The 13,956-nt window shown below is 40.7% G+C and overlaps 1 protein-coding gene across 1 annotated transcript in view; it reads left to right on the forward strand.

Annotated features, from left to right (window-relative positions):
- Window positions 1–13,956, forward strand: part of MACROD2 (mono-ADP ribosylhydrolase 2) — an 869,266-nt gene that overhangs the window by 853,126 nt on the left and 2,184 nt on the right. The window contains exon 17 of the mRNA XM_062489395.1: window positions 8,110–8,193. Within this exon, the coding sequence (XP_062345379.1) occupies window positions 8,110–8,193 (84 nt within the window). The remainder of the gene's footprint in view (window positions 1–8,109; window positions 8,194–13,956) is intronic.

The following is a 13,956-nucleotide window of genomic DNA, read 5'->3' on the forward strand; positions in this document are numbered from 1 at the left end:
TGTTTTCATGCTAGGAGATGAGTGTCAGGAGGGCAGATCTTTCAAGTGTTAAACACCAGCTGTGCTGTCACTGTCTGGTTGCGCACCTTCCTTGGTCCCCAAGAAATCCGATTCTTCAGAGCTGCCACTGGAATTGGTAGAAGAACATGATTGCCACCACGCAGCTCAATTGCTTGCCGTAGTATGGAGGTTGTTCTTTTGGGCTTGTCTCACTTTGGGAATCTGTGGCATGTGATTACATCTGGCAGTGGTGTTATAATACAGTGGTTTGAGTTGGAAGGGGCCTTAAGAACTCTTTAGTTCCCATCCACCTGCCATGAGCAGGGATGCCTTCCAGGAGATGAGATTGCTGAGAGCCCCATACAACCTGACTCTGAACACTTCCAGGAGTGGGTCATCCACAGCTTCTCTGGACAACCTGTGCCAGTGCCTCACCATACTTGATTTGGGGTTCAAATCACCACTCATGATTCAGGTCCTCACATGTCTTAGTTATATACAGTCTCTGTTCAGAAGAGGATGTGGTTATTCCCTGCTGGTATTACCATTTATTCTCATTTAGTCCTGTTATTTGCTGGGGAAAATATCTTGCTCCATGTCACTGCTATAAAAATTTTGCTCTTATATTCATCCAGTTATCAGCAGAAATTAAAAATTACATCCATGCTTAGGAGGTAATACACATTTTCAGTATGTTTCCTTTCCCTCCCATTACTTTGAGGCTGGCCCACTGCTGTGAAGAAGGATACCAGACTTTCAGAGGAGAAAGCAGGGCAGCTATCAGCATTAATGATGTCCTCTAACAGTGAAAGCTACATGGATCTCCAAAAGGCAGATTTCAGCCTTGGCTTCTCTCCGTAGGCATTTTCAGAACCGGGTGGGAAGTATCACCTTGGGTAACATATCCATCTCTCTCCTATTTCCTTCTTTACAGAAGAATCTCTGTGTGGATGGAGTGGGTTTTCTGTGAAAGGTGAGGGTGCTTCTCTGAGAGGAACTCTTCTAACTTCCAGCTCTTGAGCTGTTTGAGGTTCTCTGAGATTCGTCCCCTCTTCTCTATCTTTTCCTTGTAATTTCTATTATAAATATTGTTTCTGTTCACTACAGGTGCCCATCTGGTTCTTGCCCTGCTGCTCAAAGCTGAGGACTGGCCCAGTCTCCTTTATGTTTGAAGTTATTCTTTTGAAGCTAAATGGAAAATTTCCCTTTTTTGAAACAAATGGTGTCACATTCTGACAAATCCGTCCTGCTTAGGAGATCCAGGATCTCTTTATTATCAGTCTGCTTTTCTGAACTTTCCTCAAGATCATTTGAGGCACTCAGAAAATACAGTGAATGCCAGATTGAAAAGAAATAGAGGCAGAGTATGTGCTGCTGATGGCAGCACAGGCTATTACAGTGTTCTGGTTTTTAGTGGGTAAGCTGAAGGGAAAGAAAGGCCTATTAAAGCCTTTGGGCTCCCACACTGGTTCATCAAAATTAAGGTCAGGAGTCCTCAGCACAAATTAATGGTGCAAAGAGGAATTAAAGCTGCTTGAGAGAGCTGTTGTGCTATCAGGTATGTGGTGATGAGCCTGGTGAGTGTGTGAAGAACAGTGATATTGTGGTGGGAGTAGAGGTGCAGATATCATTCTGTGTAACAGCGGTGGGAGCTTTGCACCACTTAATTAGTGATTTGTCTCAGTCTCACAATTCTGGCAGGTGGCTGTCTTTCAACAGGCTGACTCATATGGCCATGGAATTCAGAAGATATTTATGAATGCCCAGCATAATTCCCTCTGGGAAAAGGTGTGCCTTAGGAAATACGTAGATGTCCTGAGGCTTGCACAAAAGGATCTCCTGGTGCTCTAATTCCTCACACCTACACAGTTTTTAGGATGAAGCAGGTAGTGATCAGGAACTGAACCAAATCACTCATGGCTTTCAGAAATAGCAGGAAAAAATGACAGAATGAAAAACAGAGGTAATCATACCATTTCTGTTCCTTTCACTTGTTGTAATGCTACTGAGCATGCTATCTGCTTTATTTGTAGGCAGGGATAGAGCACAAGTGCTTTGGAAGCCATTCAGGATAGGTGATCTACTAGTTTGATCACAACCAGGCAACATTTCAGTTAACAGACAGCAATTAAGGGATGAGATTAAATGTTCTCGGTGCTCTATTTCAAGCATTCTATGCTGCAGGCTTCTTCTCTGATGAGAGGTTTCACAAAAAAAGCATCTGGAAAACAATGAGATGGCCTTCTACACATTTTCCAGAACAAAAAAAAAAAAAAAAAAAAAAACATAAGGCTTTTCTTAAAACAATGAACCTTGTATTCATCAAAAACTTGCTGTGTGCAGTTTTATCCTGTTTTTAAAGAGAGACAAAATACACAAAGTGCTCCTGATAGACATGAGTGATTTTAGATGTGCCAAATTTGTATGGCTCTTATGAACCATATTGCTGAGAGACAATCCTCACTAGCTTCCCATTCCCACCTTTGGAGAATTGAAGGCACAATGAGATTTTATTAACAGTATGTTTAATAAAAGGCTGGAAGGGGATAAGGATAAGCAGATCTTAGGCACTTATAAATTGCATTTTTAAAACATTGCCATTCAGCTTGAGCTGGTAATAACAGTGGCTGGGAGCAGCATGATGCTTTTAGGTACAGTTGTGTGCACAGAGAGCTGAGCTGACACACATGGCACTGAAGGGACAGGGATTCTGGAAAACAAAGTAAGTCTTGTTACTCTGGAAAACAAAGCCAAAATGCCAAAAAGGAGGGTACACACTCCATTTAATAATGAAGGGACTGAAACACAAGAATAATGCTCACTCAGTGCCTTGAAAAGCCCAGCAAAGCTGGTACCGTATCCTGCACACCCTCCTCTGAAATCTGCATCCTTTTCTTTTATCTCTGTGGTACATAATTGCTGGGGACAAGGTGGTGGTTGATCGAGGTGTCATATTCCTGATATAACAGATGGAGTTGTTATTTACCGAGCCATGCTGAATATGAGAGGCTTAGTGGTGGCAGTGCCATTCCTGAAGATTCAGAACTGCCGAGCTTGACCTGTGCATTGCAGAAGGATAGCAAGGGAGAAGACTGCCCTCCAGCTTGAACATAATGAAGTACAGATGGAAAATCATTGCTGTTTGGTTTTTTGTTGTTTTTTTTTTTTTTTTCTTAGAGCCCCAAGAGCAGCAGATTGGGTGCTTATACCTGTAGAGCTGTACAAGGAGACAGCACAAATATTTGATGTGGTAGAATCTGGTCTGATTAAAAGGGTCAATTGTCCCAGATGGATATCAAACAGGAGTCAAATAGAATCTTTGTAGGACAGACAGCTTCAGTTTCTATATGAGGCAGCATTTATAATGTTGCTAAAATAGAGCAGTAAACAAAGTACATGAAGGCTTGACAGTTGCATTAGCAAAGTGCTACAATGAAATTACTGGGGAAGAGAAAAAAAACCCAACTCTGGCTATTCGCAGAGCAAGAAAATGGGAACTGGTTTTGACAGAAAAGACAATGCAGCTGTTGGTCAGAAGAGCTTTGTCTGATTTTTTTTTATTGGGGAGGGGTGTTTTTGTTTTGTTTTATTTTTCTTACTGCAGATGAAAAATAGCGCATTCCAGTTTTAAACGGAGAAATTTGGATTTATTCTTTTTTAACATGCCTGATTCTCAGAGCCTCATGATTAGGAGAAGCATATTTGCAGCTAAACTCAAAACAATAAAATTTATTCAGTAGGTTTGAATTGGAGAAATTTGTATTGTTCAGAATAGCTGTAACATGGTTTTCATATTGCATAATGACATGTGATTTTTTCAAAGCATATAACACAAGTAGAAGCAACTGCTCTCTGAATAATTTACAGCTAATGAATTTCTTCAGGTTGCACATTGTCTGTAGGCAGGATAGTATTTTATTTTAATTCCTGTGGCAACAACCAAAATTGCAGAGCAGACTAGCTATGGGAATAATGGCACCATCACTTAGCCTGTAAACATAGTTGTTTTCTCGATTGTTGTAGTATTGACAACTCTTTTCTCCCTGAAATATTCAGAATGATCTTAGGGCCAGGATTTCCCACTTATTATAAGATTTCCATAATTGGGGAATTTTTAAAAGATTTAAGTTACCATGGAGTATGTGATTACACTGACAGAACTAATTTACACACAAAACTTGTTCTTCTGTTTGTCTTAAAAGGAGTCTTTGACATTATTAACTAAGAGCAGGAACCCAGGTTCCTGGTTCAGAGCCCACTTGACATCCCTGACCCACAACCCATGCCAAGGCTGGTCTCAAAGGCTCTGCCAAGACAATTCCCTTTGAGACTCATCAAAGAGAAATAAACATCCTTAAGAGACAGTTCAGAACAGAAACTCAGTTCTTGGGTTGTTACAGCTTCTAAACCTGCATTGTTACCTGCTTTTGTCACTTGAAATAGATTTAAATTTTGTGCAAAGCGAGATGGAGGATGATGAGGAAGACAAGGGTTATTCTTTTCTACTTGTTAGAATTTATTGGGGGTTTGGAAAACAGATGTCTGATCTCTATATTTGGGCAATTTTAAAATTGTTATAATTGCTTAAAGCTACCTCAAGAGCTTTATGTTAGTTTTGTAAACAGTACATTAATCTAGAGGGGAAGAAAATAATATTTCTCTAGAGAAAATGGTGTATTAACTGTAAGCACGTAGAACGAGTGACTATTAAGAGGAAAAAATAAGAGATTAAATAAGAATACAGAGACTCTGTCTTCCTGGTACATACTTGACTTAGGCATTGGAAAAGGCTGGGAGCCCTGCTTGCCCATGCCAGCAGCCCACTGTTTTTTTTAGTGCTGGGCTGGTTGTGTAACCAGTTGGCAAAGGGCTCAGGTAATGAGCTGTGGCAGGAGCACAATTAGAAATAGGAATTGATATTGAAAGCAGTATCTCCCAGGCTCCCTCCCCTTCAGGAGCCCGCAGCTCCTGCATGGAAACTGGAAACCCTTTGCTTGTTTGTACTTTAACCTGAAGAAATTCAATCGAGGGAGAGGTCTAATGAATGAATTGGTTGTCAAGGCAGTTTCTGGTATTGATCAAATTCTGCTGTTTATGTGAATTGGGCTGATCTCAGAGTGAACTTGAATTAACTGCTCAACAGGAGAGCTATTTTGGATAATACCCTTTCCACATGCATTGGCAGTATAGTGAATGTTCCTCCCATAGTAATAATGAAGGAAGAAATTAAATTTATATTAACTGAATTTGTAAATCTTCCCCCAAAAATGAGGTGGTAAACTGCGCAAACCTTCTTTGAAGATTTGCAGTGGTGCTCAGTTTTGTAAAAGTCGAAAATATCTTCTGCCTAGTGTGCCCCTGAACATTGTTTCCCACTATAACTTTCTTGCTGACAGTATCCAACAATAAACTCCCAGTGTAAAAAACACTGATACTGCAACAATCCCATCCTAGAAAGGATGGGGAACAGAATTTCAAAAGTGGAAAGAAGGTGAAAAAGCAGAAAAAAAGCAACTCTTCTGACAGTATTTATGATCCTAAACCTCTGAAAAAAAGTAGTTTTGAAGATCTGTTGAGCTGTTGTTACTCTTCCTAGCCTCTTTCTGGGCTTGCCATCCCCCCATCCCATGCCTGATGTTATCAATGCAAATGGGAGACAACAGGAACAAAGCACATGTGCAGAAATTTACACACACACACGTGTGTCCATAAAATTCTCTTTTCATTAGCCTCCATCATCACCTTTCACTATGCCAATAAACTTTTACGTCTGTCAGCTGTGTGAGAGATTTCTGAAATGGAAAGCGAGAAACCTTCCAGCAGCATGGTAAAGCCAGGCATGCCCGCTAGTTAAAGATCTTGTGATAAGGGTTAGGAACTTCATGTGGTCATCTTCAGGCAGTGGCAAGGGGAGAAACTTCAGAGGCAAGACATAACCTGTCATATCATATCTCTTTTATTTGGTTAGTAGATGGTGGTTTAGAGGAGTCCAAGTCAGATTCAGAGGCAGCAGCTGACAACCAGAGCATGCTGGTGTTTAGCAGACATCCCAAATACCTACATTAGACATCAGGGTGTCTTGGTGGGTTGGGGTGCATCCACTGCAGGCTGCACTCATGTAGAGACAGTCAATAGGACAAGGGGAAATTGTTTCAACAGGGAAGGGCTGGTTTAAGACTGGATATTAGAAGGAAATTCTTTACTAAGAGGGCGGTGAGGCCCTGGCCCTTATTGCCTTGTGAAGCTTTCATTGCCCTGTCCCTTGAAGTGTTCAAGGCCAGGTTGGATGAGGCTTGGAACAGCCTCATCTAGTGGAAGGTGTCCCTGCCCATGGCAGGGGGATTGGAACTAAATGGTTTTTAAGCTTCCTCCCAGCACACCTGGTCATTCTGACATTTTTTCAGAATTTTTTTTTTCATAGAGCTGCTTCCCTCAAATAATCACAATGTATCACAACTGGAATGTCTGTGTATCTTCTTTCATCGGTGTTTTCATGGTCCCTCAGATTTCATACTGATTTTGCCAGGAAATGTCAGGCAGGGATTTTGAAACACCTGTTCAGTCTTGTACTTGACAAATTCCTGCCATATACACATTATTTGTGTGGGGTTACCTGGGTTTACCTTTTGCGTGAGCCAAAAATATAGGTGAGTGAGCACTGGGAAATATTGGGGATGCTGGTACATAAAAAACTACAGGAGATAACCACACTCACTCTCATGAATTCTCAGGAGAAGCATCTGGAGTTTGATGCATCCACAAAGGGGTGGATATGCAGCATTCTCAGTCACAGATATTTACAGGCATTTGTGTCTATGGGGAGATGATTTTAAACCAGTAAGAAAGAGGTGAAGCTGGTGATACAATGATCCACTGAGAAGTTTCTGCATGAGAAGTAAGGTCTGTTAAAATGATGGGTATCATTTCTATCAATTTCTGTGAAGTCATCCATCCCCCAAGCTTGGTAGGACCATAGGTCAGGAATTGGAACAGGCTGCCCAGGGAAGTGGTGGAATCCCCAACTGTGGAAGTGTTCAGAAGGTGAGTGAGTGTGGCACTTGACAACATGGTTTTTTGCTGTACTTAGCAGTCTTGAGTAAACAGTTGGACTCCATCTTAGAGGTCTTTTCTACCTTAATGATTCTGTGATTGTATAGGTAGTGTATTGGAAGTTGCCAGTGAAAATAGTATTGGCCATCACAGCAAGCAGAAAGGAAACTAAATTGCCCATTACACCATTGGTTTGCAGATAAAATTAAAAGGAAAAAATGACTGAAAATTTCAGTGGTAGATACATTTTTATGGACAAAATAAAAGTAGTACACTCTGGTGGAGTACACTGTTAAAAACCCCACTTTAGAATTACAAAGGAAAAAGGAGGTTTTTGAGAGACAGTAAAGGTTTCATCTATGTTGTTGAAGGGGTAAATTATTTCAGTTTAACAATAAAGTGTTTCTGAAATACCCGAGTCCTTACTACATTCCACTAACTCATTGTAACAACCACCCAAATGCCTGGATCTTAGTGACCAGTCACCTGATATCCTAGAGTTCAGACATAGGATGGGTGCAACAAGCTTTACAGTGGCCACAGAAGTAGAGAAGTAGCATGATGGAATGTAAACTAAAATTGGCTTCTTAGCCAATGTAAAATGCATTTTCCTACATTCATATTCTAGTTTGTGTCTGACTACCCAGTGTATTTGAACTCTTCACTGTATTTATTTTCTTTCTGCTGGCTAGAGAAACTTTATAACTGTGATTAAGTCTCCATCATATATTGCATTTTATGAGCAGAAGAGATCCTTTAAAAGTGATGAGAAAATAATTGTGCGGAGGCAGAAACATATAACATGATGCAATTTTAACAATCCCAATTAAAAAAAAGAGCATGAATTGCTACAAATATTCAGGCAATTATTTTCAACCACGTTCTCCCAATATCCTCTGTCCTCTTCTTTAGTGGATGCCACTATACAATAGTGGAGTCTACAAAGGTAAGAGCATACCAGAAAGGGAACAAAAAAGCCAGGCATGAGGAGTCCGAGAATTAGACATTAATCAGGTACTATGAGTATTGATTTTTCTCCTTCTTTGGCTTATATTATAGGGATACAAGAACAAGAAGAAACTTCTATGGAGCCTATGAAAATTGACCTTGCAAGCCAAGCAGCAGATGTTTCAAATAAAGATGGTATGTTTTTCTATTATTTTCAATTAATTTTTCAGTGTAATGGATTTAACCTGACAAAGAGCATGTTTTAATTGGATATTAGTAAGGAATTGTTCACTATGAGGGTAGGGAGGCAGTGGAACAGGTTGTCCAGAGAGCTTTGGATGTCCCATTCCTGGAAGTGTTCAAGGCCAGGTTGGATGAGGTTTGGAACAACCTGGTCTGGTGGAAGGTGTCCTTGCCCATGGCAGGGGAGTACATCTGGATGGTCTTTAAAGTCCTTTCCAAGCAAAACCATTCTCTGATTCTGTGTATTGCCCTGAAGCTGATACCTTACATTGCCTTTCTGGAGTTTATGTTTCCTCCAAAAAAAAAAAAAAATTAGTTATATTTATCATCTCTTCAACTGAGTCTTTTTGAGAGTTTAAACCATCTCTGCTGTCTTGTGAGTCTGGTGAAAGTAACTTTCAGTGCTGTAGCCCTGCTTTTTTTGTTGATTGGGTTACCAACTGTTATCAATGTGTTCAGTTGGTATGTTCCACACTTCCTGCCTTTTAACTAAGTAATATTTTAGACTCACTGTAATGTTGATCTTGATATAGAATTGGCCAAGAGGTTGAGGGTCTAACTGCAGTCAGAAGACTGTTTCTGAGTATTTCTTTGCTGGTGCCCAACTCCATTGAGGGGGAAGTGTTTGGCAGTATAACCACTCTGAACTTGTGTGTTAGTCTCATTCTAGGTCAGCTGTGATTCGCTTTCTTCCTCCTTCAGTATCCATGTATAGCTCAGTCTGGTAACAGTTCTCTCACTAAGACTTTTACTATTAATACAACAACCATAATTTAGTTGACACAACAGCAGTTACAGTCAGGTTTGTGGACATAACCCAAGGTTCCTGACTTGGAAATTATAATCCTCCAACACTGACCTCAGTGAGCTTGTGACTCATGTGTGTGGCAAAGTCCAGCAAGGGCCAAGTACTAGGATGCTACTTGAAATCTGCAGTGTGTAACATCCTTGTAAACAAATAATTTACCTTCTTTTGACTCATCCTGTGTGTAAAGAAATAATGGTGGGAATCAGCATAGTGGTGCTTAGGCTTTGGTGAGGCAAACCCTTTTTCACTCGTCTTGGTCATCTCTTGTAGCATAACAGAGCTACACAAAGAGTTTTGCTGGGTTTTACACAGAGGGGCCTTTTTACTGCCCCAAACAACAGTGGGTTTGGGATCAGGTATCCACTCCTCATTTCATTCCACAGACTCCTCTCTATAGTGAAGGTTGTTTTTTAACTCTTTCTTTAACCTCCACAACATTGACATAATATAAATAGAAGGCACACTTCTTTACATCTCAAAGACAAAGCAATTATATTCTTTTTTCTACTAGTTACAAAAAGAATCTGATGCTGGTTTCCTTTCTCTGCTGTCAGATTGATTTGAATCAGTGACTGATTAGATACTGGCCTGTAAAGAAGTGTGCAAACACAGGAAAAGCAAGTGTGCATAATGAATTTTTCTTTTTGAAAAAATACTAGAGATTATGCAATTACAAGTAGAAGTGCAGAATAAAGTCAAAGCAACCTTCTTGACTCATTTTTTGAACAAACCCAAAAGTCATAGCACATTAAAATATTTGAATTGTGAATCCATGGGATAGTTTGGGCTACTTAGTGAAAACAAATCCAAATTTACTAAAGAAATATGTTAAGGGATATCTGGAAAGCATAGCTGTTTCAACATGTGCCATAGGATAGGACAGCAGGACAGCTAGTGGTTTCTAAAACAGGGATCTCGATAGGTTTCTCTGTTTCAAGTCTTGCTTATCTTGAAAGGTCTTCTACATATGACTCATCTTGTACCTTCCTTTTCTTTGAACTTTCTGAGTTATATGAAAGGACAGGAAAAGGATGTTTGCTTAAGATGCCAAAAAGTACTTCACTTATCAGGGAAGTCTTTATTTCTAGACAGCTTAAATTGCTATTAGGATTATATTGCAGGGTTTTTTTCTTTGCGGACATAGTGTGCATTTAGGGGAAAAAAAAATGAGAGGAAGAATCAAACTCATTCCCTTTAACAGTAATATTTATGTAAGTTGCCTATTATTTTCTCTGGTCCCCTTCTTTCCACCACAGGGATCTCATTGCTTCACAGCTGAAAGCACAAGCATATATCACTGCATCCCCCTTGGCAGCCCACCTCTTGTGGTTTAATTTCATGTACAACAGCACAGTGAAAAGTGCATGAGAGATGCAGAAAGTTTAGACAGCTTAGGTAGATCTCAATATTGGTTCATCCAGTGGGCAGGTCCATGAGAGTGATATATTTGAGAAATTACTATTATGTGAGACCAGGGCTTAATTCTCCATCAGGAAAACTGTCAGAAGGTGCATCTGTAGCCTAGATTAAGGCCGTGTATACACACACATTTTTGTCCTGCTAGTTTCCATCAGCCATCAGAGCAAAGACCCCTGTACATTAAATTTCTTGTACCCAGGACAGATTGGCTGATCAGTTTTTTTTTTAATGATGGTAAATTTCACCTTTGGTTATTGGGTTCTTAGATGGTATTTCCCTGACAACAGCTTCTTTTTCCTTCCTTCCTTCCTTCCTTCCTTCCTTCCTTCCTTCCTTCCTTCCTTCCTGGAATCCTTCCTTCCTCCCTCCCTCCCTCCCTCCCTTCCTTCCTGCTTGGAATCCTTCCTTCCTGGAATCCTTCCTTCCTTCCTGGAATCCTTCCTTCCTTCCTTCCTAGAATCCTTCCTGGAATCCTTCCTACCTTCCTTCCTAGAATCCTTCCTGGAATCCTTCCTTCCTTCCTGGAATCCTTCCTTCCTGGAATCCTTCCTAAAATCCTTCCTTCCTGGAATCCTTCATTCCTTCCTGTAGAGATTACTAAGGAATTTTTTAGTTTCCAGCTGGTATTAGTCAGATCAAACTTTTCACAATGTCATTGGTCTATGGCATAATATTCTAGGCTAGAGAAATGCACTCACTCTCTCGCAGGTGACTTCAACTTGGCTCTCCAGTCTCCCATTTTCTTGCCTTCTCCACTTAGATCTGTGCTGTCACTCCTGGCTAGCTAACCTTTAAGCAACTAGCTGTCTTGCAGAAATGAGGAATAATGTTGCATTGCCAAAGTGCATCCCCCACGTCAGCAACAACCACAGTGCTGTAATGGATGAGAATTACTTGCTCGGTTACTTCTCCTCTTGCAAGGAACTTTCTTGCTTTTGGGGAGAAATCCCTGCCTGGTCATCATTTGAGAGCTGATAATTTTTGCCCCCAACAGGTAAAAATTTAAAAGAATTAAGACAGAATGTCCACATCCATCACACAGAGATGTCAATTTCTGGCATAAAAACCATCTGTGAAGGTGCAGAAGGAGGTGCAGGTAAAACTGAGGAGACATGCCTCTTTGCAGTCCAGGTGCTTCTCAGAGTTGCTGGCTGATGTAGGATATTATGGGGAGGTGCAACAAGAGTGCTAAAGTGAGTTAGCAGTTTAAAACCTCTAAAAACCTTACTTGTCAGGGAGAAGCCCTGTTTCGGCTTGCGATTGATTGGATGTAGAACACTCAGGGCTAATGATACCTTCCTGACACCACATCATGCTGGGAGGAACCAAGAACTGTGAGTCACATCCCCACTACACCTGGTGGCAGTTCTTCTGTGTGTTCTTGTGCTATGTGCTTCACTGCTGTGCTGTTTTTCAGCTAAACAGATAGAACTGTGTAGCTGTCTTCACAGTGTCATATGTTGGGGTTCGCTCAGTGGTCTGCAAAAGCCCATCCTTCAGTGAGACCTCCCTGTTCCTAGTAGAGCTTATGCAAAGAGCCAAGGTCCATCACAAATACATAGGAAAATGTTCATCTGGGATGCTGACAGAGCCTAACCACAGGTTTCAAGTCCAGATTTATTTTGCAGGAGGTTTCTGTAGAACGTGAGTGAAGGCTGACAAGTACTGCCAGTGAAGCTGTCCAGCATAAGGAGGCTGGGAGAGGATGCTGTTGTCAGTGTGCAGCACCCTTCCTTTAGTGATTTTGTTTTTTATTAAGCATCCTGTCTTTTATATGCATATATGGTTAAAGAACACAAGCTTTCTAAAAGTAATGTATATCAGAGCTCTATAATCAGAAGAGGATACTTTTCATATTACTCATCACATACATCCAGGAAGCTATTACAGTATCTTGTCTGCATATGGGTGATGAAGAATTTACAAATAATTAATCAAAACCATAACAGTTACATTGACATGATATTGATTTAGAAGACATCATACTGCCTGGCTAGAAGTATCATAGTTACTGATTTTGGAGTTTTTTCCTTCCTCTCTCCCATCTTATCTTCATTTCCTAATCTCCTACTCGTGTTTGAGGTTTTTCCCTGTCACCCATGTCAAATGCCTCATAATCTCCAGGTGATAACACAACATGAAGCCAGAGTAAAGAAAGGTACAGCTGGTACCAGGGGACAGTCTGACCCCGGCTGCCACAGACGTCCCAGATAGCGAGGTCTAACAAGGAACAGCTTGTCCAGGGGTGCCAGTCAGTCTCAGCCAATGCAAGCAAGGCCTGGGATTCAGGCAATCAGCTCTTTTAGTGATTTCAGCTCTCAGTGATTTCAGCTCAGCTGACAAGGTGCCCGGACTGACTCAGGGACAAGAGATGGAAACAGCTGGGTGGCAGTTCCACAGAATCTTTTATTGGCAGCTTCTGCAAAGGTGGTCCAGTAACAGCTTCATTCCACTGAACTGGACAGAAGCATGGGATTTTATAGTGAAGGTATGTCTGAGAGAAGGGCCAATTATTTAGGGCCTAGGAAGTATGACCAAGTCTTACAAGGAGATAAAATGGGGTCCCGAGGCAGAGAAAGGGTCTCTTAGCCCAGTCACCATGACTAAGCCATTCTTATCTAGGCAATAGCTTGGCAGGGAAGCCTTGTGGAGGGCTCTGCTCCCTCCAAAGTAAGGAAAAAATGGTTTTAATATAATTGGCTTCATTCAAATTCAGTGCAGATCAAATACTAGATAGTAATCTTAAAACTGCACGTATTAATGTTTAGTCTCACTATGACCAATATCAGCTGCCATAGTTTAGATGATAGTTTTGACAAATGTCATGGTGAAATGAGCTTAAGCCTTCTATTTAATTTTTATTTTCTTTGTTTTTTAATTTTTTAAATTTTTTAAATTTTTGTAATTTTAAATTAAAATAAGGTTGGCTTTTCAATGGATCCTACACTAACAAATATTGTAGGAGTATAGTGATATTGCCTCTGAATCCTCCCATAGGTTGCAGTAATTTGCAGTTCAAGAACTTCTGGAAGCAGCGTCTCTGTAACTAAGACGGCATCACAAGTGTCACAGTTTGACTCCTGCAGTTTAGGGACGTGGTTTAGTGGGACTTGACAGTGTTAGGTTTTTGGTTAGACTCAGTGATCTTAAGGGTCTTTTCCAACCTAAATTATTATATTTTTCTATAGAAATGGATCTATGTTCATCCTGTGACTCAACCCTGAGTCGTACTAGGGACTTTGTCAGAAGCCAGTGTTTGATTTAGAGGGTCAAGGTTTGAATCTGAGGGTCAAGACCACTTAGTCCAGCAAAAGTCTAGATCACTCTTTGGCAATACCTGTATCTCTGCCTGTGGCCTACAGAAAGAAATGAAGGTCCTTTTGACCTTGAGCTGGACTCCTTGCTTAGGTGCCACAGTCAGACTAGATGGATGTGGACCAAAGAGAAAATCTAGAGCCAGAGGCTTGCATTTCTAGTGATGCTAGATG

This window comes from Cinclus cinclus, chromosome 3 (genome assembly GCF_963662255.1).
Source record: "Cinclus cinclus chromosome 3, bCinCin1.1, whole genome shotgun sequence".
In the NCBI taxonomy this organism is placed as follows: Eukaryota; Metazoa; Chordata; class Aves; order Passeriformes; family Cinclidae; genus Cinclus; species Cinclus cinclus.